Source organism: Silurus aristotelis (genome assembly GCF_946808225.1).
Source record: "Silurus aristotelis genome assembly, chromosome: 17".
NCBI lineage: Eukaryota > Metazoa > Chordata > Actinopteri > Siluriformes > Siluridae > Silurus > Silurus aristotelis.
The window spans coordinates 15,094,325-15,119,015 of NC_139590.1; the positions used below are offsets into that span (position 1 = coordinate 15,094,325).

Sequence of the window (24,691 nt, forward strand, 5' to 3'; positions counted from 1 at the left end):
GATGTGTCTGCATTTTGCCCTCTCCAAAGTAGAGCGCTGAAATTTAGAAGCCTTCAGTCAGATGAGTAGAGGAGGAGGTGGAAGGGGTCAGACTTGGCGGAAGCTGAGGATATCAAAATGGGAAAAAAAAATCATAAATAGGTCTTTTTTGATTTAGATAATTAAAGTAAATTGCACTGAAAAACAGTAAAAAAGCACAATATTTACACTAAAGAACGACGAGAACGCACTCAGAACAATGTCTATGAAGCGACGAGCAGAATGCATGACTGGAACCAAATGCATAAAAAAAAAGAAGCTTGTTTTCCCAAAAACTGCTTGTACTCCTACAAAGATTTACTCGTACACCGGGGTTCACTGTATCTTGAAATTTCAATGGTCATTTTCGTCATAAGATGTTAGGAGGGAGGGATGAAAAGCGTTTGATTAGTGTATCGCTAAAGTATAAAAAACAAATAAGAATAATTAACGCCTTTCAAAAAATATTGACTTTGTTCCTACCTAATATTAGGCTTTCTATTCAATACAGCATTCCATCGTATGACATCACAGGACCAACCACTTTCTACAATGATCTGACTAAGCATCGAATAATATTCCTCCATACTGCTAAAATGTCTTCTCTCGGTGAATAATCTATACTGTACTATACAGACAACGGCCTTAATGTGCACATTGTTCAGACCGCTCAATAACGGCGGGATCTCTGGGGAAAGTGAAGCTTCAGAGAAGACACCATATCACTTAAACCATAATGGTCATGTCTGAGAGGGAGCAGAGATGTTAACTCTTGGTCACTTGCCTAAAAGATAGTGGATGATCACACAGTTGAAAGCTTATTGACATTTTTGGCCACTAAACTGGTTTCAAGAACATTACTCCAAAATGGACGTACTCCAATTCCCTTTTTCGTTTGTGACCCGCTTCTTAAAACATTGTTTTTTTCTTTAGCTTTATATAAAAAAATTGTGATGTCTACTTTTACTATTTAGGAAGTCAAGCTTTATACATCACGGTATCATTGTTCGCCGATAGGCAGCAGCCTGACAGAAAGAATGTGCTTGCCTGTTGCAAAGCCTACACATGGTGTGTGTGTGTGTGTGTGTGTGTGTGTGTGTGTGTGTGTGTGTGTGTGTGTGTGTGTGTGTGTGTGTGTGTGTGTGTGTGTGTGTGTAATAAAAGATTTTTGGAAAAACCCCAATGTTTTGAGAATTGGGTGCTTTACATGAAAAATTGTGGGCAGTCCCTCTATGACGTCTGATGCTCAGTTTCAGGTCTGCTTTTGTGGTCAGTAAGGCAGTGCGAGTTTGAGGTCAATCATACTTACAAGGTTTAAAAGCTTCTAAAATGCATAGAAAAAAAGGCGTTAGTTTTTAGGTTTATGTCTGTAATCACAGATTATATCTGCAGTTCTATGCGACAATTTGTTGCTTGTGGTTAGCAACATGGTGTTCAGAAACTGTCAGTGTTGCACACTGAAACAGAAAGAGGTCTTAAAAGATAAAGTGTCCCAGTTGTTGGGGATTTCCATCAAACATGAACATAATTAATCACTTCTAAGAAATTATGGGCAATATTATCAACCTGAGAAAGTAAATGGCTTTCACATTTCTGACAACAACAATATTCCTGGGAGTCAATGCAGCATACATTTATAAAGAGATGGATAAATTCATCAGCAGGCCCACTGGACAATTCATAGATTCCCAGTTTTGGTTGCCTGGAAACCTAAATGATTTTAGATGAACCTAAAATTGGTAGTTTATGATGTAATGGCAAAAAAAAAAGAAAAAAACATTAGATATTGTAGATAATGTGGTGCATTAATAAAGACTATGGAAACAAACTAAATTCTCAGGGAGAGGGTGAACCATAAAAATACCACCATGTTTCTGATTTTGAACAGATCACTAGTCATTATAGAGCAGATTAAGTCATATATTCTACTATGTGATAGAATTCAGAAGCCTGGGCGGTAACTACAGCGTTGAGGTGTGTTACAACATGTCATGTTTAAATGTACCAAATGACACCTTTTATTTTGCAGTGGTTTAAATTTTTATTTTCTTTCAAGTCTAAAAGCCTGGACACAAAATCTGCTTGTTCTGGATTACCGATGTGTCCACTCATAATCCCTCTTGAATCCCTGGTACTTGAAATGTATGAGGAGGTAACATTGACTTTTTCTGGAAATGTGCTGGCCATCATTTACCTAAGAACTTCATTTGAGCCACAAACGATCTTAAACTGGTTGTTCGATCTGATGTCCAGCTCTTGTGCCTGACCGAATAAACAAAACGAGTGCCATTTCCTTATGAATGTCTGTAGGCGACGACGCCAAAAGAGCATATGCAGGGGCCCAGCCACAGGACATCTTTCTTTATTCATGGTCCAGCCTGTGGGCCATCCCTTCCACTGTGGAATCTAAAAAATGTTGGGGGTGGATATGTGGTGGTTTGAGAAGGTGTGCACGCCCCCTGTATGACCTCACTCTTTCCACGGAGAGGCACAACTACTTCCTGTTTTCCAAAAGCAAACTCATGTGCAGCTGTAAACTGTGTAGACAATAGTAGAATATCATTAGGTTGTTCCATTAGGCTTTGTGTGTTTGCCAAAAAAAAAAAACATGCTTTATTTGGTAATTCTAGAAGCATATTGCTTATTCTATGCATTTCTTCTCTTCTCTGTCGCAGATTTGTATTAAATGATTATTGACTGGTGCAACACATTTTGCACTATGATCACTATAAGATTTCAGTAGTCTGAGCAAAAGGGAGCAGTTGTGTGCTGCGATGAGCGTAGGAGTTGGACAGGCAGCTCTGGAACGGTCCATGTCGATCGAGTCTGGCGGGGGGGGGGGGGGGGGGGAGCAGGTGAAAGTCGCGATCAGCTGATCAGAGAGCATAATAACACCATCTGTTCCACTGTGCGGAGGACATTGTACCATTGTTCTGGAGAGCCACGTTACAAATGAGTGCAGTTATTGCTTGAGGCCTGTGCTTGCTTACAATATTCTTGTACTATTGTCTTCTTGCATTTTCTCTCACATTAGTCTAATGTGGTCATTTGGATGCGTTTTAGAAACATTTCACTGCACCATTCCTTAAGCGACACTCTTGAAACCCTTTCTATTAATAATCGCAGAGCCAAAGATTATACATCACCGTCACGTAGCAAAATGGATGGAAGTCTGAGAATGTGATCAAAATATGTCTAAACATCTTAAGTGCATTTTTAAGCCACACAGCGAGAAAGGGAGTGTTTAAGAATTCCCGAAAGGATGACTAACGAAACAGGAAAAAGGGCTTTCTGAATGGAATTATATGAATGTCGAATAGAACTAAGCAAGTCATATCAGGTTACAAGACAGAAGTATGTCTTTTTTTTTTTTTTTAGTCTTTACACAATTGAGATCTAACTCATGAACGCAATATGGCTTCCAGGACCCTTTTCCAATACATCATACATGCGTTTCTAGCTGAACAGTGACTGTGGGAACAAGGCAGCGTATTACATGATGAATTATGAATAGCGGAGATGATTTCAGTGAGTGGGTGGGTGAGAGAACTTCCCTGTGGGAGACAGAGAGTAAGAGATGAAATATTAGGGAATGAGTACATTAAGGAGATCGTCCTCCTCCACCCCCACAACTCTCAGCAATCCTTACACAGTTATTTCCTCTAAGCCATGACCTGAGCACATGGATGTACCTTTGACCCCTTGGGCAACTATGATGAGAGGAAATAGGGTCATGGTGGACTGTGAGGGGGCACTTAAAGGGCCAACTCATATAATATAGTAGCTGAGACAGATATTTTCACTTTATGCATGGCTATATTCACCCCGTTTGTCTGTTATGTTAGTTTACTTATTATTTATGACTAGCTTACAGCGATGTAGCTTTCCAGATTAGAAGGAAAAGGAACAACCCTTTAAATGTGATCTTAAAATGTTTAAAATGACGTCCACATGGGGGATGGACAAATGATAACATCATGAATGTAACCGAAGTAAAAAAGTAGGACGAATTAATACAAAATGTAGGAAACCCCTTTAAGTGCGGCATTCTGTAGAAAACAGTGTTTGAAAACGTAAAAAAATAGTTTATTATTTTTTCACTTTGATGGTGTTATTGTATATAAAGATGTAGCTTCTTTATTTTGATGTGAGGAAATGTTTAAACATGAGAAGACGTGTATGTAAACTATTCTGATTTGATAAGATGTGGGAAAAAAAAACCACACAAAAAACAAATCGCACTCAATTTCAGTAGGAAGAAAACTGCAAACACAGATGACCATAATATCAACCTCCTAACCTGCCAGGCAAATTTCAATAAAAAACTGATACACAAAAACATTTAATCTGCTGTTTCTTACTACACAGGGTCGTTTTTTCTTTTGTACATAAGGGGGATAAAATTCCAGCTGCTGGATATTTGCCTAAAGGCAAACTACTGACATGTTGTGAACAAATCAATGCAGTACACCATTAAGAGTTAAAATGAACTGCTTATATTTTATATATTATATATATTTTTTTATCTTACCTTTTCCAAAGTGAAATGATTGTTATTATTATTTGCAGTCATTCTCTGCACTGCTTAGACTCGTTATCCTATAATAGTGAGACTAGGTGGTTTGCTTAAAAAAGATTAGATGTGTTATTACTGGATTTAATGTTAGTTAATAAAATTTTAAAATCCAGTTCGCAAAAGAAAGATCATTACCATAGAGTAGAAAAGCACCTGACAACAAGCAGCCTTTTATCACCAGTCAATACTAACATGTTAGAATGTGCTGTTAGTATCAGTGATCTGTTATGTCTCAATATGCATTAATTTGGCTTTTGCATTGATGATCTTGATTTTTTCCCCCTTTTTCTCATAGTGCCTGACGACCTCACACCTGAGGAGCAGCAGGAGCTGGAGAACATCCGGCGGCGCAAGCAGGAGCTGCTGGAGGACATTCAGGTACCAGAGTTTATTCGAAATTAAACATGACATATAGTCGCTGAACATGTGTTTATTAGAATGCAGCATATACTAGTTTGTAGTTTAAAAATGAATGTTGGGGGGGGCATTTAAAATCCAATTTTATTTTATTATAATTTTTTTTTTACTGAAACCCTGATGTTAAAATCTCAACTTCTTTCATCAACTCATTTCTTTGTTTAATTCTAATGGTGACAGAATGCCAGTTATTTACCTGCTGATCACCATTGGGAATTCTTCTTTATGATTCCGTTAATCTGTCCAGATTTCTTGACATCTCAAACAAAGATTTAACTTTCGTTGAAATGCCACAGCGGCATGCTTGTAATCTCATAGCTTGCCATTTGAGTCTAAAATGTTGGATTATTTATTTATTTTTTATTCAAATTACATTAATGATCGCTTAAAAAGCGTGAGCGGGGAAAAGAATTTCTGTTGTTAGGCGATAAAGGCAAAACCCGTTCTTTTTGTGCTGGTAGTTTTGTTAGTAATGTCACTAGTAACTGTGCTAGTAATGCCGACACAGCAGCTCCTACTGGATTCTCAAAAATGGAACACCAACCGCAAAATAAATTTTTGTGTAAACGTCAGACATTCATTTGAAGGCTGTCAAACATACTTTCAGATTTAACCAGCTCCCTTGCCAGTTACTAACAGCTACTTAACACTGGTTTTGCCAGTAATGACAGTAAAGTGCAGAGACGCAGCTTTCAAAATGTCAAGGAAGTGAGTCGGTGTAACAGGAAGAAGAATCCAGGAGACTGATTACACAAAGTTGCTCTGATCAGACACAATTAAGTGAAGGTGCATCCCACAGTTCCACAGTTAATGTAATTCCAGTGATGAATAAGTTTAAATTGTCCACCCCGACCAACCTATTTTTAATCTGTTGGAGAAGGTTATATGGTTGTTTCTTTCAGTCACCCTCTCTCTGTGTGCCTTCTCAAAGACCATCCTCTTCTCCTACTCCTACTCCTACTCCTCCTCCTCCTCCCCATGGCTGCAGGTCAAGGTCTGGCATTACAAACACATCCCTTTTGTTTGCAGACACAAGCATCCGAGGAATTTGTTGTGATTGCTAACGTCTGGGAAACATGAAGCCGAATCAAACGGCGATTTTCTTTCCGACTCGTGGTGAATTTCAGTTCAAGGAGGAGAGAAGCTTCGAATATCGGAACGAAAAGTGAAAAAAAAAAAATGAAGAAACCTATTGTGTTTAAATCTAAGTGGACATCTATGTGTTGTCACAGTCAGTGGGGAGGTCTTTTTGTGAAATGCAAAAAGACTAACACAGGATGTGTGGCATGAGATAAAGCTCAGAGAAGAAGCTCTTAGAAAGAGTAATCTAATTCCCCCATCAGACTGGAGCTCTTGGTCAGTTGTCCTTACATTAATGTAATTTATATCTGAAGGAGATGATCCGGGACAGAGAGAAGGGCTTCACTTGTTCATAATTGATTTGAGTCAGATCTGGTCTGGCTGGGATGGAGAGCACAGGAGCAGAAGAGGAAGAGTGTAATGATTGTTGATTAACCTGGAACCTGGTGTTGGAGACCATAGGAGGAATTCAGACACGATGAAAACATATAAAACTTAAAGTAGCTTAGGGAATCCTGGCGTCACTACTGTGCTCCGATCCTTTAAACGCATTATAATATTCCTTAAACCATCACTGAATTAAACTGCTGATTTGTGTATTTGATCGAATTAAATTATCTGCATCTAAATCAAATCAACAATGTGTTGAGTTGTGTCACACCATTGGACAATAACAATGAGAATCGTAATAAAGTTGTGATTTTTTTTTTTCCTCCCATAAGCGAGACATCTTGTTTGTGACTGATTTTGTAATCTATTCTGTGATCTCATTGGACAGTGTCATGGCATAAAGAGTGTTTAGTGGAACTAAAAAAACCAGAAATATCAACACTGGCTTGTTTTTGAGATCATGGACACCACACATTCTTCATTCTCATAATCTTCATTAATGCTGATGAGCTGATGATTGGGCTTCTGCCATCAATATTTCTATACATTTTGTTATCACAAAATTATTAAAGTTTGCTAATAAATTTAATATCACAGTAGACAGAAGCTACTCTAGGATATCCCAAGTTTAGTTTAATGCACTTGCTCTAATGCATTGTTTCTACAGTAGCTATGCTAATTCATAGGCACTTGCACTTTAAAAGGTGTAATTAGATGATATTTAAATGTAATAGTTGACATAGGAGTCTTGGGTATCAGTGTTTAGTTACAGCGAGTCAATTTACCGCCATGTTTCTGTTATTAGGATGGAGAATTTTTGCCTTTCTGTTTATTTTATTTTTTCAGCAGTTTTTTTTTTAATTTATTTATTTTATTTGGTAACAAGATAATGGTTAGGGAATGACTGTGTGTATCTACATCAGTGATAAGAGGATGTCCCACAGCATTAAAATAATCTGATGAAACTGATCAAATATTTATGGCAAGTTTTAATAAAAAAATTATTTATTACCTACGTGCCACCAACTCATTTAAATTCTTTAGCCTGTAATTATTTCTTACTTCAAATTGCTTTTATGATTTTTCTTGTTTACTTACCTCTTTTTTTTTTTGTCTTCCTCACAGCGTTTGAAGGATGAGATAGCCGAGGTGACCAGCGAGATTGAGAACCTGGGCTCCACTGAGGAGAGGTAAAACTTTTAGTCCTTCTTGTCCACTAAATTAAATATCAAAATAATAAACCGCGTGCGTAGCCCTCCATACGTTCCAGAGTTGGCAAATTCCCGTACAGTCTACGGCACTGTAAATCTTTTATCAGCTCACTCTTTTGATGGGAACCCCTTGAATAATTTACACCAAACAGACAATAGGGAATCTCCAGAGGACAGCATGAGTGCAGGGCGATTCTAACTTCACAAAACAACCATTTGCAAAGCTCTGAGGGTTTTTTAAAAGCTCTACATGCACTGTAGTGGATTTTGAGCACATTCAGAATCCATTAGTTGGCCATTTTAGCTAATGGGAAATCTTTTTTACTTTTTACATCTAATGCTCTACAAGTGGATTTAGTCTCCGCCTGAATGTTTGTACAAAATGGTGCTTTACTTGGAATCATTTTACATGAACAACTTACACAGGAACTTGTGTGTCAGGGACTCTGCTTCAATTCAAAATGTAAACAAGTTTGATCATTGATGTGGAGGATTTAACTTTGCATATTTTCGAAGGAGTCCCCAGTGTCAGAGCTTTGCAACATTTCGAGGTATAGCTGTTTTTAGGTAATGATTCTTGACAAGAAATTACACCGGATAGACTGCTTTTCAGAAAATCTGCTTTTGTGGACAATCCACAGCATTGAATCTAATCAATAACCGCTAAATATATCATCATCTTTGGGACAGTAAGGGTAACATTCTACAGTGCACTTAATTAGCATGTTTATATACAGAAAACATTGAGCTTTGTACAAGACGATAAAAAAAAACAAAAAACGTTTGCTTCATCTTTAAGATTTTGAATATGTTTTAGACAGCTTATTCATTGAAACCATGTTTTGATAGTAAACCTGCTTTTTTCTGCTTTTGTTTTAATTTATTCATTAGGAAAAACATGCAGAGGAACAAGCAGGTGGCAATGGGCCGTAAGAAGTTCAACATGGACCCTAAGAAGGTGATTAATTAGAATCATTAAAGGATTTATTGGCATGTGCAGGGCATGCAGTTTATTGATGAAGAACTTTTCGGTTCTCAGGGGATTCAGTTCCTGATTGAAAATGATCTTCTGAAGAACACCAGCGATGACATTGCTCAGTTCCTCTACAAGGGCGAGGGCCTGAACAAGACAGCAATTGGGGACTACCTCGGAGAGAGGTGTGTATGCTTGTATTAATTATACATATTTTTTAGTTTGAAATAGTTAATGCAATGATACGAGTTCAATATTATGATAGAACTATGTTATGATAAACTTCCTGAGTGGTGCTTTTAGAACTTGGCTTTCACATTATGCCAAACTGAACAGATGTTGGAAACTTCAATTTTTAAAAAAATTTATTATTAAAAAACTTTTTTCTCTCATTTCTTTGTAATATACTTAGAATGTTACTTCAGTGAATTCATCTAGACATTGTCACTTTATAAACGTAATAGTGTACAGTATTTGACCAGTATTTGAGTCAACAGTCTTTCTCACTTCCTGATTGGTTGGAAAACTCAGCCAGTAAGTTGGTTCCTTTGTGATGCATACTCAACAGAGAATGTGAAATAATGGACATTTATTTATCACTTAAAATAAATAATACAATAATATGTTTAAAATTTTTTATGAAATTTGTTAGTATAAACATGGTTTAAAATGCTATTCCTAACGTTCCTGAACATTCGGTCCCACTGCACTTGGCTAAAGTGTAATGTTGTTTCAGTTCCACATGATCAAATGAGTGTTTCTGTATATTTCTCATACTTTATTTGGGAATGAGGGAACGGGATGGTGTGGATTGCTCTATTAATCCCATCTACATTTGGATTTTATTTTCTTACTTTGCTTTGTTTTAAAAAAATGACCTCAGAATGCTGGTTTTAAAAATAAACCATAGGCGCATATTTTCCAGCCATCTCCTTTTAGCCAACACGCAGTATTCTGTATTGACTATAGACTCTATCATGCTCTCTCTTCCTCTCTCTCTGTGTTTATCACTTCCTCGCCTCCATTTTAATCTCTCTCTTTTGCCTGACTCTGCTGCTTTTACTGACCACAGTGTGTGGGTGTGTCTAAATGAGATGTATGGAAAAGAGCACACTGGTATCTCCATTTCATAGCTAATCTATCAGGGACGGATGGGTGGTGAGATGGGAGGGTGGCATTACTTAATATTTGAGATTGGTTCTAGTGAAAAGAAAGGCAGAAGGGTCAAAGAAAGCTCTGTTGTGGCTTCCCACAAATCCCTTGGGGGATATCACTGCCTGAGTATTAGCACAGGTCAAATGTGATGTCATGCTTTTGATAAAAGGGACACGTGCATGCAATTGCCTGGTTGCATTTTGAATAGCAGTGTTTTTTTTTTTTTATAGGAGTACTGTTAAGGTGAGAATTGACTTTAAGCTTGTGGAGGTTTTACCAGACAAAAAAAATATTTGGAGGCCCAAGTAAGTGTCACTTCTGAGGTCATAACACAAGAAGGATTGTAGAAGTTAGTTGAGTTGCCTCAGCAACTCAGATTTCAGAATTTCACCTGCATAGATGTGTTGTGGAAGAAATGCATGAAAAAACATTGCCAAAAGATAATTAGGGATTTAAACCAACTTGAACCAACTCGGTTTATTTGTCATATTAATCTAGGGAAAGGGTTATTAGTGTTATTGATATACAAACATTCATAGGCCTGGAGCGGTTTTATTTACTTTTGTTGTGCGACTGGTCGTGTCAGCTTGTGTGCCTGGGAACAAATTCAGAATAAAAGGAAGGATTTAATTGAATGCCATTTGTTCTTTAATAGCTTTGCTTTAATTTGGTATGGCTGTGTTTATCAACCTTAAGACATACACAATGGATATATAAGGTAAAGCAGACTATGAGCAAGGATGAAAAAACAGCTTTCAGCTTCTAGACCTTAAGGTTGGGGGCAAAACAAAACGGGTGTAAATGATAAGCGGGAAATGTGGCATGGTCATGTGACATGCTGGAGAATAGTTGGTAATGTAGGCAATATACATTTTGGTGTACTGTAGCTTGTTAAATTTAGGTTGTGCTAATTTGTGTCTACTTTTTTTTTTTTTTTTTTTTATCTGCAGGGATGAGTTGAACCTCAAGGTGCTGCACGCGTTTGTGGAGTTGCACGAGTTCACAGATCTGAACCTTGTTCAAGCTCTCAGGTAAAGCAAACACCCTGCCCTTAAAGAAAAATAATAGATAGATAGATAGATAGATAGATAGATAGATAGATAGATAGATAGATAGATAGATAGATAGATAGATAGATAGATAGATAGATAGATAGATAGATAGATAGATAGATAGATAGATAGATAGATAGATAGATATTATTATTATTATTATTATTTATTTATTTTTTTTTAGCTCAGTAGCAATTTTCTGGATGATATATTATCAGCATGACTATTTTAGAAGCACGCTGCCATGACTGACTGCTGGGAATGATGTGATGTGTGCAGGCAATTTCTTTGGAGCTTCAGACTGCCAGGCGAGGCACAGAAGATCGATCGGATGATGGAGGCTTTTGCCCAGCGCTACTGCCAATGCAACCCGGGCGTCTTCCAGTCCACCGGTGTGTGTGTGTGTGTGTGTGTGTGTGTGTCGGGGTCTGGCTGTATGCCTACAGAGGCGTCCCAAATGCTTCCTTATTTTTGATGAAGAATGACTTAAACGCATTTAACTAGTTGTACTCAAGCGAACCAGTCGTCTGCTCGCATGTTAACGAATGTGAATGTGAACGTGCAAGTCCCCGTCTTCACTGAAAAGAAAAACCACATTGCTTCCTGTGACGTTTTTTGTTGGGTCTTACAGGATCTCAGTTTCGAAGCACACCACTGCTGCAGAGCTTTTCCTGTGCAATTCTGATTCTTGTGTGTGGTTAGGTGGTATTACATTCGTGTGTGTGTGTTTAATTGTGGCAGTGCGTTCATGGCTGACAGTCTCACTATGGGACAGATTAAACTACATTATTCATGTGCTCATTTTCTGCTGAGATGCACAGATGAAATAAAGTGCTGCTGTGTCAGCTTGACACACACACACACACACACACACACACACACACACACACACACACAGACTGGTCAACCTGAATATTATATAACATGACTTTTCACATAGACAAGATTTCGCTATGATTTTTTTAGTGTTCAGTCTGTTCATTTATCTTAATTAACAGGCATAATAAGCTGCACATCAAGTCAACGCAAAAATAGGATGAAATATACTCCATGCAGCATAAACGTGTCACCTATATGTGAAAATCACTGCTTTTTTTCAAGTAGACGTGCTCGCACATAAAAATGGCAATTATTTCTTATTCGATTTTTATGTGCTCTCTAATAAATGTTCTAATTAAAACATAAAGGCTAACACTGAATTCTGATAAATGGGTCTGAATAAATCTGAAGGTCATGAGGATAAACACCACCAAGCTTTACTGCTGGGCCCTTGAGCAAGGCCCTTAAGTCTTGACTGCTCAGTTTTCAAAAATTGGATAGACACTCTGGATAGTAACGTCTGCCAAATGCCTGAAATGCACTAATAAATTACAGATTAGCTGTAAATTAAACAACGATGATTTTACGCGAGCTTAATATTGCCGCTAGCATTGACGTTTGCATTTTTGAGTGAACTTGGAATCTATTAAAAATCCGTTTTCTGAAAAGCTAATAAGTTATAAATAAATAATTTGTATTAATACATTCTTGAACGAGTATTAAGTAGATTTTCTTTATTGAACCCTTTAATTCGTGTAGTCTATTAGAACTAACTGTATTTCAATACTGCACTTTAGACTTTGATGAAAAGATGTTTCACGTTTGTACTTTCAGACACGTGCTACATCCTCTCCTTCGCCATCATCATGCTGAACACCAGCCTTCACAACCCCAATGTCAAAGACAAGCCCACCGTGGAGCGCTTCATCTCCATGAACAGAGGCATCAATGACGGTGGTGACCTACCAGAGGAGCTGCTACGAGTCAGTTTTTTCTTCTTCTTTTTTTCCCTCCCCCCTTAGTGTCTGAAGCTTTCATTATAAAAGTATTTTCAACATTGCATAATTATTATCACAGGGCTCAGCATGGGGCATCTTTAATAAAAATAGCATGATATTAATAATATAATATTAAAGTAATAATTTTTTTCTTTTTTTTTTTTTTTTTAATGACACTGCCAAGATGGTCATGTGTCTCCATCCAAATGCTTATTTTTGGGTGGTTATTGTAAGATGCGTGTACAAATGTAAAATAGCATTGTTCTAAACAGTAAGTACACATATTTTGTTCAATATCAGTTCAGTTTGTTCTCAGTTACAGATTATTGAGGCGCTATAGTGAGAAAAAGAATTTAGCCCATTTTTTCAATTACTTTTTGATCCCTTTTTTTTTTACTCATTGAATATAGAGACGAATACTAACAAAGCACTATATACTATATGTACTATAAGAGGAGGGAAAAAAAGGCTAGATCTGAATACAGAACACACAAAGATATTTTATGGCCATGTTATTAATATGGATCGATTGTTTGACGGTAGATCATGCATTAAGAGATTAAATAATACATTCCTGACATCATCGCTCTACTACTGTCTGGCGTCGAACCAAAGATCATGAACATGTTGCATTTCTTAAATTAATAGTACAGGCCATTCAGTGATTTTATTCACCTTATGGCTGCTGCCGTTATAATTCTCAGCATTATTTGTGTTGAAGCTGATTTTGATTTCATTTTGGCAGTTTTTGCTCCAGGTATAAGCATATCAATGCCCATTTAATATAGATGCTGTTCCTCTCCAGAAGCACTATTTTTCTTTTATGTCTATGCAAATGTTTTGTGGGGGGAAAAAAAACTTTTCCCACAAAATGGCTTGTTAACTTTTTATTGGTTTGCTTAAACTGTTGTTTCCATCTTCTTTGTTTTGCTTTTTTTTTTCGGCCCCTCTTCAGAACCTGTATGAAAGCATCAAGAACGAGCCTTTTAAAATCCCAGAGGATGACGGCAATGACCTCACACACACATTCTTCAACCCTGATCGGGAAGGGTGGCTGCTCAAACTGGGTGAGTGAGACGCAAGAGGTTTTAGAAGAATTACTGTGCTCTTATATTTATCTTAAAAAAAAAAAAAAAAAATTATAATAATAATCTACCAATGCTAACAATAATAGCAATGACTACAATTTTGCAAACACACTATAGTTAACAGTATTGGAATTAAAAACCTGACTGGATAATAATGTGTAGTATAACCTTTTTTACAAGTGTGTACTGTCATGGCGCTAAAATCTTCCCTTACATTCATTATTAATGTGACCTTGAGGTCATCCAGAGAGTCATTAATAATTCACACTGTATATCTGCATTATAATTCGAAGAGTTTTAGATCAGCAGGTGCTCAGTGGCGGGTGTCTGAGCAGAAGATTTTATTTGCAGCCCTGAGTTGAAGATCTGATGAACTGTGATATTGGAACCCCGCCAGCTAAACTGTTGACTTGTATGCATTTGTATATTGTATATACCGATACAGACATGTGCTGTCTTTCTTGCTGTTTGCACACACAAACACATACACGCACAAACATAAATACACACATATACTCTTTGGTGACCCCTGTTAAACTTCAGGGCTGTGTTTTGCTATATGCGAGCATCTTTACGCTGACATACAGCAAAGCACATCTCACTGGTCCTCTCTGTCCTGTTCCTCTGGTTAACCCCAATGATTCAAGTCAGGTTGATACCATATCCCTCACCAATTGATTCAGTGTTGTGCTGATTTGTCAGGGTCTCAGACCAGAGAAACAGATCCCGTCAATCTCCCGTGGTGTTGATCAGAATATGCTGCCACTGTGATGAGGAGTGCAGACATTAAAAAAAAAAGAAAAAACGCAAAGCAATTGGGCTTCCTGTCCTCTTTCTAATATATCAAGCGTCACCAGTGAAGCATTTGTTGTAAAAATTACAGAGCCCACTTGTGGCCAGAATAGGTCACGCACCCAGGACAGTTCTCAATTCAAATTTGCTGTCTATTTAGCCTGGTTTATTTATGCTTTATTTTTCCCCTCATGCTTGCTGTTTTAGTAAAAAAAAAAAAAAGAGAAGCACTTCCTTTGATCAGCAGCATGTGGTGGATATAATTTATTACCATTTAATTTGATTTAATTTGATTTGTTTGTTTTCTTTTCTTCCTCGTGTGTTCGTTTGTTCCCATGATTTTGGCTGTTGTCTTTTCCCTCAGGAGGTATGTACACCTGTTCCCCCCCCTACTCCTACCTTTTAAAAAAAACTAGCCCATCTCTTCGCTCTCAGGTGCTTTTGGTGGTTTGCCATGCTTTTCTTTTTTTCTCCTCTATTTGGTGTAGGACTCCTATTTATTTAAGCCTCATCACTTTGATCAAATTATTATTATTATTATTTTTTTTTTTGCTGTCTGTTATTTTTCCATCAAGCTGGTGGATTGTCCCTGTGGCCTACTCTACTTTTCTCTCTTTCTCTCTCTATGTCAGTCGATAGCAGGGTGCTTGCGGTTTGGGTTCCATGTGACCACCGTCGTAAAGAGTTCTCACTGTTTCCTGTGATGTTCAATATTTTTATTTACACTTTGAGAGCTGCAGTATTTTCCGCGCATCAACAGTCTGCATGGTTAGCAGTAAGCACCTTTAAAACTAAACACTACACAATACAGCATTCAGAATGATTATTATTAGCACTCTAACAAGAACAACAATCGTTAGCTTGTGTTGATCATGCTTTATCTAGACTAAGTGGAAATACTGCACCTGGATCAAAGTGCTTGGGCTGCTGTTCTCCATGCTGTCAATGAAGCAGATGTGCGTCTGTGTGTGTCTGCGTGTGTTCGTGCGTGGCCTGCCCTGTTGCAGTTGATGAGGGTGTGCATGCAGGAGTGTACGAGTGTGTACGAAAGTGGGTGTGTGGGTGTATATTGTTTGAGTTTTAGAGCGGGCATGTGTCATTACTTATACAGTTTTATCAACTTTATTACTTTTAACTATTACTATTTATTAATGTGCATAAGGGATGTAATATATCAACAAATAACTGCACTGCAAAAAGGATTTCTGAGCAAAATACACGATGAATTTTGATTTATTTCTGCATCACTATAATAAATGTCTATTTTCCAGAATTCATAGTCAATTTGTTGCTAGACCACACAACTAGAGGTGCTTTAATGGGAAAATTGACCGGTTGGGGCTCCATGTGAAGTGGAGCCACAAAGCGGATTATTTTTCCAAGCACGTCAAAGTGTTTTTTCCTCCACCACAGCAGTTTGACATTTAATACAATTATTACAATATCTGATTTATTTTTATATGTATACATTTTAATAGTTTATATAAATAAAGCTATATAAAAAAAAAAAAAAATTTCCAAAACCAGATAAAAATAAAGGCATCTTTGGCACGATTGTGTCTGAGGGAGGCAGGTTAGTTGAGTATTTTCATATTTTAGCAGTCCATACATTCTACCAATGCCTGTGTGCACTGCTACAATCCTTTTCCTTGTATCCCTGTTTATCCAGGCTCAAGCATCTAGTCAGTCTAGGACACGCCCCCTAACCCTTAAACAGATTCCTCCCTCCCAAATGACTATTCTCATTAGTGCTTTGTATTGATTATTAATCCTAATCAACCAGCCAATCAACCAGTCAGCTTGCTTTGGGACCTGTGCTCCCTGGTGCTTTAATGTGTCTTTGTGTTTTTGTTTGTAGCTGGATTTAGACATTTTCATTTAAAACTGAAAAATCTGGAGAAGATTATTCCTTTTTTTCTTTTCAGCACTTGGGTTTCTATTTTTTTTTTATCATTTTATTTTTCAAAAATAATTATAAATGTATTATGTAGATATGGATAGAAAAGATTTCGGATCCTTCGAATCCTTTTAGTAGCCGAGAGATTAAAACTCCTGCGTTAATAATCCTCTTGCATTCAGCTGGTTAAGAAATCTAAATATTGTCTTCATTAGCAGTATATTCTGCCCAGTGATGATCATAGTATCTAACATTATAGTGATGTAAATGTTCTCAGGTTAAGGCTGGTCCACTTCTTAACCCAGTATTGATCGTGAGTCCACTGGACAGCTGAATGTCTGCATTTTAAAATCTGAGACAGTTTAATGAGGTCCTGCTCAATCTTGAATCTGGTCTTCCAATTGCATTCATCGGTTGAATCAGACATTTTTATATAATAATAAAAAAGACTACATATCTACAAAGTATTTTGGCCCATAATACATGGATTTGAACGAATGCAGTACCTTAGGAGGGATAATAGGAAATGCATAGAGGATATTTATAGAAATGCTCTTATTGTCTGCCTGCTCATTTGTCTGTCTTGCTTGCCGGCTGCTCCACTCTTCAAACTGCTGGGTGATCTGAGGTTCCTTTGTAATTCTGTGCTGTGATTAAATTGACCCTAACTCTTTCTATTCTATAGGTGGACGCGTCAAAACCTGGAAAAGACGATGGTTCATTCTCACAGACAATTGCCTTTACTACTTTGAGTACACTACAGTAAGTGCATTTTAAAAGGATACACATTGTTCAATGCTCCTTTATCTGTGCTATCATTTATTTCTGAAATATATTTCTGAAAACTCCATCCAGCTGACCTACGTGTCTTTATACAGCTTAAAGGTTATGTGAGTTAGTGTTGTAATAGGAAGGGTATATTAATTATCTCTTTAAAGCACCATGGTGGTATAAATCACACTCTTTCTGATTGGTTTTAATGTATTTCACCTTTGACACCTTGTGGACCTCAGAATTTTTTATGTGCCAGTCTTTTTTTGGAAAATGTCTATTAAAATCACTAAGCAAATAAAATGTAATTTAATGAGGAAAAGGCTTTCAGTGTTAGTGTTTTTCATCCCCAGCTCTGTTTTCAGCTGGTTTGCATTCTATACAGTCTTTCAAAAAGTTTTAATGAGTGTTCTACAATCATCCTTAGGATGGCGCTATAAAACAAATGCCTAATTATATCAAAGTGTATTAACCGTAATGTGTCATATCTTATCTATATTCATGTATGCATCTCCATGTTTTTTTTTTTTTTGTAATTTTCAAGCTTTTTTCTATTTTAATAAGCTTCTTCAAGCTTTGGCATTTGTTTGTTTGCTTCTCTGTGTACAAATACAAATGTGCATTAAAAAGATGACAGAAATCCTACACCTGGTGCATTCTATTTTTTGCCATGCTATTCTATCATAATAATCACTAATATGCTTACAATATATGTATAATCACACAAACCTTATGAATGTTCAAAGAATGTTCAATGTTCTTTTCCTTACAGGACAAAGAACCCAGAGGAATCATTCCTTTGGAAAACCTGAGTATCCGAGAAGTGGAGGACAAGAAACCGGTGAGGTTTTATTCATTGTCTTTTAGTTGGGTTTGGTTTCTAAGTATAGCTGTCCGGCATTTATACTCAAGTCGTCCGAACTTAGGCAGGTATAGATAAACAGGTATTTTCTGTTTCTATTAACAAAGACCAGAAGTCATACTATGTACAAATTCCGTGCTTGTGCTTGGTCTCTAAGACAATCCGAGATCAAACCTAGCACTATAATGAGCACAAAGCGCATGAAATGTGCTGTCAAAAAAAAAGATGGGAGTGCTACGAGCTCTGCTCACTTATAGCTGAGATATATATATATATCTGTATCTCTAGCGCATGTGGTTTTTTGCTTCACTGAACTCACGCCAGCTATAATATCCCCCTAGTGCTTTATGGTCACTGAATGTGTGCGTTCAACCACAACCTTTGACCCAGAGATCTATTTCCCCCATTAAACCAAAATGGGTCAAATGGGTCTGCTCAGCATTTATATACAAGTGAAAGAGCATAGGTAGGATGTTGAATGCTTAATCCATCCATGCAGTACGAATCTGCTTGATAAACAATTTGCACTACAGTAGATGCGTACAAACTAGATGCAAGTAGTTTTAGTGCTCGCCACTAGAGGGAGCCCTCACACCGCTTCTCAAGCCATTTCATGGACGGTTACAGTCACAAAGAGCTGAAGTATACGGTTCCTGTCAAATCTTTGGAAACATCAAATTTTTTTTGTCTTTAATCGTATTTATATGCAACAATCTAGGTAATTTAGTGGTCTAAAGATTTACTTTGACCGAACAAATAAATAAAAGTGCAGATGTTGCACTATTTACATTGGAAAATCCTCCCTTATCATGACAAACAGCTGTACACGCTCTTACATCCGGACAGTTTGTTTCTCCAAGTTTGCTTGTTAATGTTAACCTATTTAATACTTTTATCTTGTACTTTTTTCTACAATAAAACACGAGACTTTTTATCCTTTCCTATTTTCTGTCCTTGATTGAACATGTTTATTTCATGTACAAATGTGTCATTCTCACATTCTTACAAACACAGAGACACAGCAGTCCAGTTTGTAAAAGTCCTTTTTGTGGCTATTATATCCATTTGTGTTCCTCAGAACTGCTTTGAGCTCTTCATACCGGACAATAAGGATCAGGTGATTAAGGCGTGTAAGACAGAGGCAGATGGACGTGTGGTGGAGGGCAACCACACATTTTACCGCATCTCTGCTCCCACCACAGAGGAGAAGGACGAGTGGATGAACAGCATCAAGTGAGTGGATTTCTGATGACCTGGATTTGAGAAAAATAAATCTTTTCATGTCCAGGAAATAAAAGCAATTTATGTATGTAGTGATGTGAAGAGCTAGGGGTCACTAATGCTTTTCCAGATGTGCCCCACCCCCAAAATGACTATTACATAGTCAACGACTTACGATGAAGATGCGTTACAATGAGACCAATGAGATGAAAATATCGTCGAGACATGACCCAGCCTACCCGGGAGTCTTAAACAATGTGATCAGTATGGAGTAGTGTACTGTAACATAATTTGTTAATAATTAAACAAAAGATTAGTACATAATGCACAAGCGCCGGTTTACGGGATTGGAGGGCGGGGCCAGACACACTCTATTTCAGCGTCCAGGGACGCTGATAAAAAGTCGAGAGAGACAGGAGCTAAACAATATGCGCTCCCACACGGAGACCACATAACTCTGTAGACTGCTGGCGTGAGTAAGGGAGTGTCCCAATGAATCATACAGGAAAAAAAATTTAACTAACAGTTTCTTTATTTGTTTGTATCGATAGTCATCGCAAGATCAAAACTTTGTACATCGAACCATGGTAACTCAAGGACTGCCAGTATCTGTACTTACACAGACCTAACACACTCACATCTGACATCTGTGTTTTGATGTCTTTAGTAGTTAAAAAAAAACCCAGCTTGTGTTACGTTTCTCATCTACAGTTCCAAATAATCCCACGTTTTCTGTGGAATACAGGTCTGGTTAGTCAAAGCCTCCCAGTGTTCCGTTGCGGACTTTATTTTTACTTAATATACTGTGTTGTAGTTCTGTGGAAGGTAGGAGTGTCAGTGTTGCATTCTCAGCCCACAAAGTATTTCCAAAAGTATATTAAGTTTTAAAGATTCTTCTATAGAAGCATACGAGGTGTGTGAAAGTAATGAGAATGATATATAAACAATTATATTATTGTACAATTTCACAATTGAATATTGTCTCCTTAAAAAAATAAAAATAAATAAAAAATAAAAAAACCTTGTGGGTGTACACAACACTCCCAGCGATTTTTCTATTCTTCATACCATCCCTGGAAGTCTTCAAGTGGGATGGCATTCAAAACCTATGTAGTGAGTCTTTGGACCTTATCCACACTACCAAAATGTTGTCCTTATGAACCATTCTTCATCTTTGCTCATATAAAAATAGTCACAAGGAGCCAAGTCGGGTCTGTAGGGTGGATGGGGAAAGCAACTCGATGTGATTTCTAGCCAAAATCTCTGACAACCAAAATACTGTGACTCAGTGTTGTGATGTCAGACTCTTCTTTCAAACGGGCCAACAAGTCTTGGCAAACTAAGAAGAGCGTCCTGTTCGTCTTCAATATTTTCTCGTCCTTCTTTGACGTGCCATGGCACACTTGTGCAGATGATAAGCGTTCTCCATAAGCGTTTCTCACCATTTTCAACGTTTCTGATGCACATGTACACAACTTCTCACTAAATTCGATCATGGTCCAAACTTGCCTACATTTTTCTGAATACAAGGCCCTTGAACAGGGTGTCACAAAAAGGAAAGACAGAAGAACGTCATTACATTTTAAAGTCAAATATTGTACTTCTTTCTCAACTACACTTTTGCAATAGCAGTCGTTTCTTATTCATGAGCGGATAAAAACGTAACTGGTCAAGCGCACAGAAAGCCACCAATCAGGGTCGAGCACGCGCTCTGTTTTAAACTCGTTTCAATTCCGGTTTGGTGGCATCTACGTACCCTGAACATACAGTTCAGCATCGGTTCAACAGCAAGCAGAACAGTTTGAGGGGAATAAGTGATAAAAGAAAGTCCTGAATTTAACTTGCCACAACACCCTTGGCCTTGTTCAATTTTCTTTTTTGTGGCTGATATATGATGCAGATTTTTTCTCCTCTTAATCTCATAAAATCCAACAGTTAATAAAATGTGATACAGAAACTCACTTAAATGAAACACTTGTTAGCAGGTTTTGGTCCTCGTACCTACCTGTAGCCTAAACCACAGCTGGTTAAAGACTCGCTAACAATACCGTTCTAAAATTTTGCTCTTATTCTCACTGCAAATGTTGAGGGGGTTGAGCGTCGTTTCTTTTTTCCGCACTGTTCACTGCGTCAGCTGTTTTTCGGCCAATTCTGTATGTCGACTCGGCGGCGGGAGATAGAGAACGGCGAGAAAATGAAGTCCGATTTGCTATTCAGCTTAGCTAATGAGCACTCGTAAAAAATAAATAAATAAATAAATCGTAACACTCATTGTTATTCTTGAAAAAAAGCAACACGAATCCATTATAAATTATCGCTTTTTTTTTTTTTTACAGCCCAAATCACCCAAAGCGGATTAACTGAAAAATGGCAAAAATCAGTCGGTTGACCTCTAATTAATATCATTCTATTATTATAATGGTCTTCTAAGAGTAACATTAGAGTTTTTTCACATAAACTTAGTTGATTAAGCAAAGAGTCTTTGACACAAATGATCGATACTTAAGTACATTTGAAGGCAAATACTTTTGTACTTTTACTCAAGTGAAAGTTTAAAAGGCGCACTTAATTTTTTTAGAGTGTATCTCTACTTTAACTCAAGTACATGTGTATGTGTTTGTGTACTTCATCCACCACTGATTACGTATTAGTCTCGCAAGTCTTTTGTAAATTACGGTAGTCTTTACTGTAGTCACTGTTACTGTAACACCTTCTAACCAATCAGAATAAAGAATTTACCTTTGGTATATTGTGCAATAAGTCACAGGTCTTGGTAAATGCAATACATTTTTAATAAGCATTATATTTTTCTTATGTACAATCCATTGTTACTTCTTTGTAGAGAATTAGATCCCAGCGTGATCTTTTTGTTTTGTTTTCTTTTCTTTCCCTCAGAGCGGCGATCAGCCGAGACCCGTTCTACGAAATGCTGGCTGCCAGGAAAAAGAAAGTCTCCTCTATGAAAAGGCACTAAATCTGCTCAGGGTGATTTAGGGCTGTGTGAATGATCCCTTATTAGGAGAGAACTGACACCTGTATTGGGAGGATGAGACTGGTCTCCTTCCCATTGTCTGACCCCCCCCCTCCTCTTTGTGTTTTTTTTTCCTTTTTCTTGTTTTTTTTTGTGTGTAGTGTCTTGGACAGAATGGGGAATGAGGTCTAAAAAGCCAAGATTAGGTTCTGTAGTGCCCAGCAGGAACTGTGCCTCCGCTCCTCTTCCCTCACCTCTCCTTGTGTGTGTGTGTGTGTGTGTGTGTGTGTGTGTGTGTGTGTGTGTGTGTGTGTGTGTGTGTGTGTGTGAGAGAGAGAGAAGGACATTCTATTTCAGTTTGTTCTTTTAAAAATCCCCAAAGAATCAATCTCAGTCCTAATGCTAAACCAAAATGCACACTTTCTCTACCCTGTTTGTATTTACATTCTATCCTGAATCTTTATATCACTTTCTCTCTTTATATCACATTAAACATTTCTTAAACACACACACACACACACACACACACACACACACACACACACACACACACACACACACACACTTGTTTATTCAGCAGGTCTGACAGAATGTGGGTTACCAAAAAAGGCCTCTCCTTGATTTCAAAAGCAGGAAAGACCTTCCTTGTACGCTTGTCTTTGTTATGTACAGGCAATAAGTGTATTTTTTTACATTTCTATATCCTCTGTATATTCTCTTTCTCCTTTTGTCGATTTGATAAATATCATTGGAAGGCGCCAAATAGCTTTCATTAGAAAAGAACGAGGAGGTGTTCAGTGTATGCATCTTATGATGTGGGGGGGGAGATTAACTTACAGATACACTATCTGGACAAAAGTATGTGGAGACATTACCATCACACCAACATGGGTATTGTTCTTCCCTTAGCTGTTACCACACAGTTGTAAGCACACCAATGTCAAGAATGTCTGTCTGCTGTAAAAATTTTCCCTTTACTGGAACAAAGAAGCCTAAACCCGTTCCTGCATAAAAATATCTCTGGGGTTGTCGACTGAAACATTAGTGCCCTTGCTCTTGTATTCGAATGGGCATAAATCCTCAATGGCCTTGGATTTGATTGGGATGTTCAGCAGAAGAATGTGAGAATGAGTTCACATACTTTTGGACGTATGGTGTACTTGAAGCTAGGAATGCTGGTGTTGGCTGTGTGCGTGTGTGTGCGTGTGTGTGCGTGTGTGTGCGTGTGTGTGCGTGTGTGTGCGTGTGTGTGTGAGCGCTACTCCAGCTTCCTGTATGCTTAAAGGCCAAACTGTTCTAGGAATGGCACTTCTACTCGTTTGGGCTGCTGATGAATAAATGTGTCTGTGTCGCGTTGCAAAAAAAGTGCAGGTTGTAGAGTCCCAGACTGTCTAATATCTAAATTTATGAATAGATGTCACGTTCAGAGATGAAACCCAAGTCAATCTGACGTCCTCACAGATATACAATAGGACTTGCTGCACCTTTATTGAATTCTCATGTCTGAAGTAATGTGTGCTCTAAAAAGCTCATTGACAGGAATACGTTCAGAGCGCATGCTTTAACTTTATTTCTCTTTCCTTTCTGTTTCCTTCTTTTACAAGTTTTACTAAGCTAGCAGTTTCCAATCTCTGAGCAAAGTCATACATCTGAGCACTGAGTATTGAATTATTTATCAAGGATGTATATACTTCAGTGTATAGTAAATATCTTTCTGCATTTTATATAAATGTGTGTGTAGCAAATACATTATTAGCTGGGTGCCATTTTTATTTTTTTTTATTTGTATTTTTTTCATGTTCAAAGTGTATCTTAGGCCTCCCAGGTGTGTGTGAGATCAGCCATTTTTTGTAAAAAAAAAACCAACAAAAAAAACTACAACAATAAAAAAACAAAAATCTAAACACCAAACACTGTGTCTTGCAAACATCCGAACTCTCATTATGATTTCAGGAGATGAAATGTACAACATTTCTCTGGACTGTTCGATTTCCTCCCACCTTGTAGAAAGAATGCGTAGGTGGATTGCCTTCTTCTGATTGTGTGCTTGCTGCATTGCAGTGTGCTGCTGTATTCCTGCCTTGTACTCAATGCTCCTGGATTAGATTCTAGATTAATCAGGAAACGCAGTTTGCTGAAGATGAATGAATTAATGGGGGAAAAAAAGAAACATTTCCTAAGCATTATATAGTGTTAAAAGGCGATCAGTAGATGGCAGTGTTGTAATAATCTCCATCCGGTTTCAGCCTAGAGCAGAGAGTGGCACTGCACAAAGAAAAAACTGTTTCGAAAGGCAATTCCCTTTACTCATAAAAAAAACAAAACCAAAAAAAAAACATGCCACTTTAATTTTCCCTAGTAAAATCATTTGGCTCTTATTCAAGCTCTGATCTTGATTTT

General features: G+C 37.6%; 1 protein-coding gene across 4 annotated transcripts in view; it reads left to right on the forward strand.

Annotated features, from left to right (window-relative positions):
- The window catches only part of cyth1a (cytohesin 1a), a 57,497-nt gene extending 33,295 nt beyond the window's left edge, over positions 1-24,202 (forward strand). For all 4 annotated transcript variants that reach the window (XM_083566362.1, XM_083566360.1, XM_083566361.1 and 1 more), the window contains exons 2-13: positions 4,890-4,972; positions 7,607-7,671; positions 8,584-8,650; positions 8,732-8,850; positions 10,771-10,851; positions 11,152-11,264; positions 12,526-12,674; positions 13,645-13,756; positions 17,152-17,228; positions 18,010-18,078; positions 19,178-19,332; positions 22,216-24,202. In XM_083566362.1, the coding sequence (XP_083422488.1) occupies positions 4,890-4,972; positions 7,607-7,671; positions 8,584-8,650; positions 8,732-8,850; positions 10,771-10,851; positions 11,152-11,264; positions 12,526-12,674; positions 13,645-13,756; positions 17,152-17,228; positions 18,010-18,078; positions 19,178-19,332; positions 22,216-22,294 (1,169 nt within the window). In that variant the 3' untranslated portion in view covers positions 22,295-24,202. The remainder of the gene's footprint in view (positions 1-4,889; positions 4,973-7,606; positions 7,672-8,583; positions 8,651-8,731; positions 8,851-10,770; positions 10,852-11,151; positions 11,265-12,525; positions 12,675-13,644; positions 13,757-17,151; positions 17,229-18,009; positions 18,079-19,177; positions 19,333-22,215) is intronic.
- The last annotated feature ends 489 nt before the right edge of the window (positions 24,203-24,691 follow it).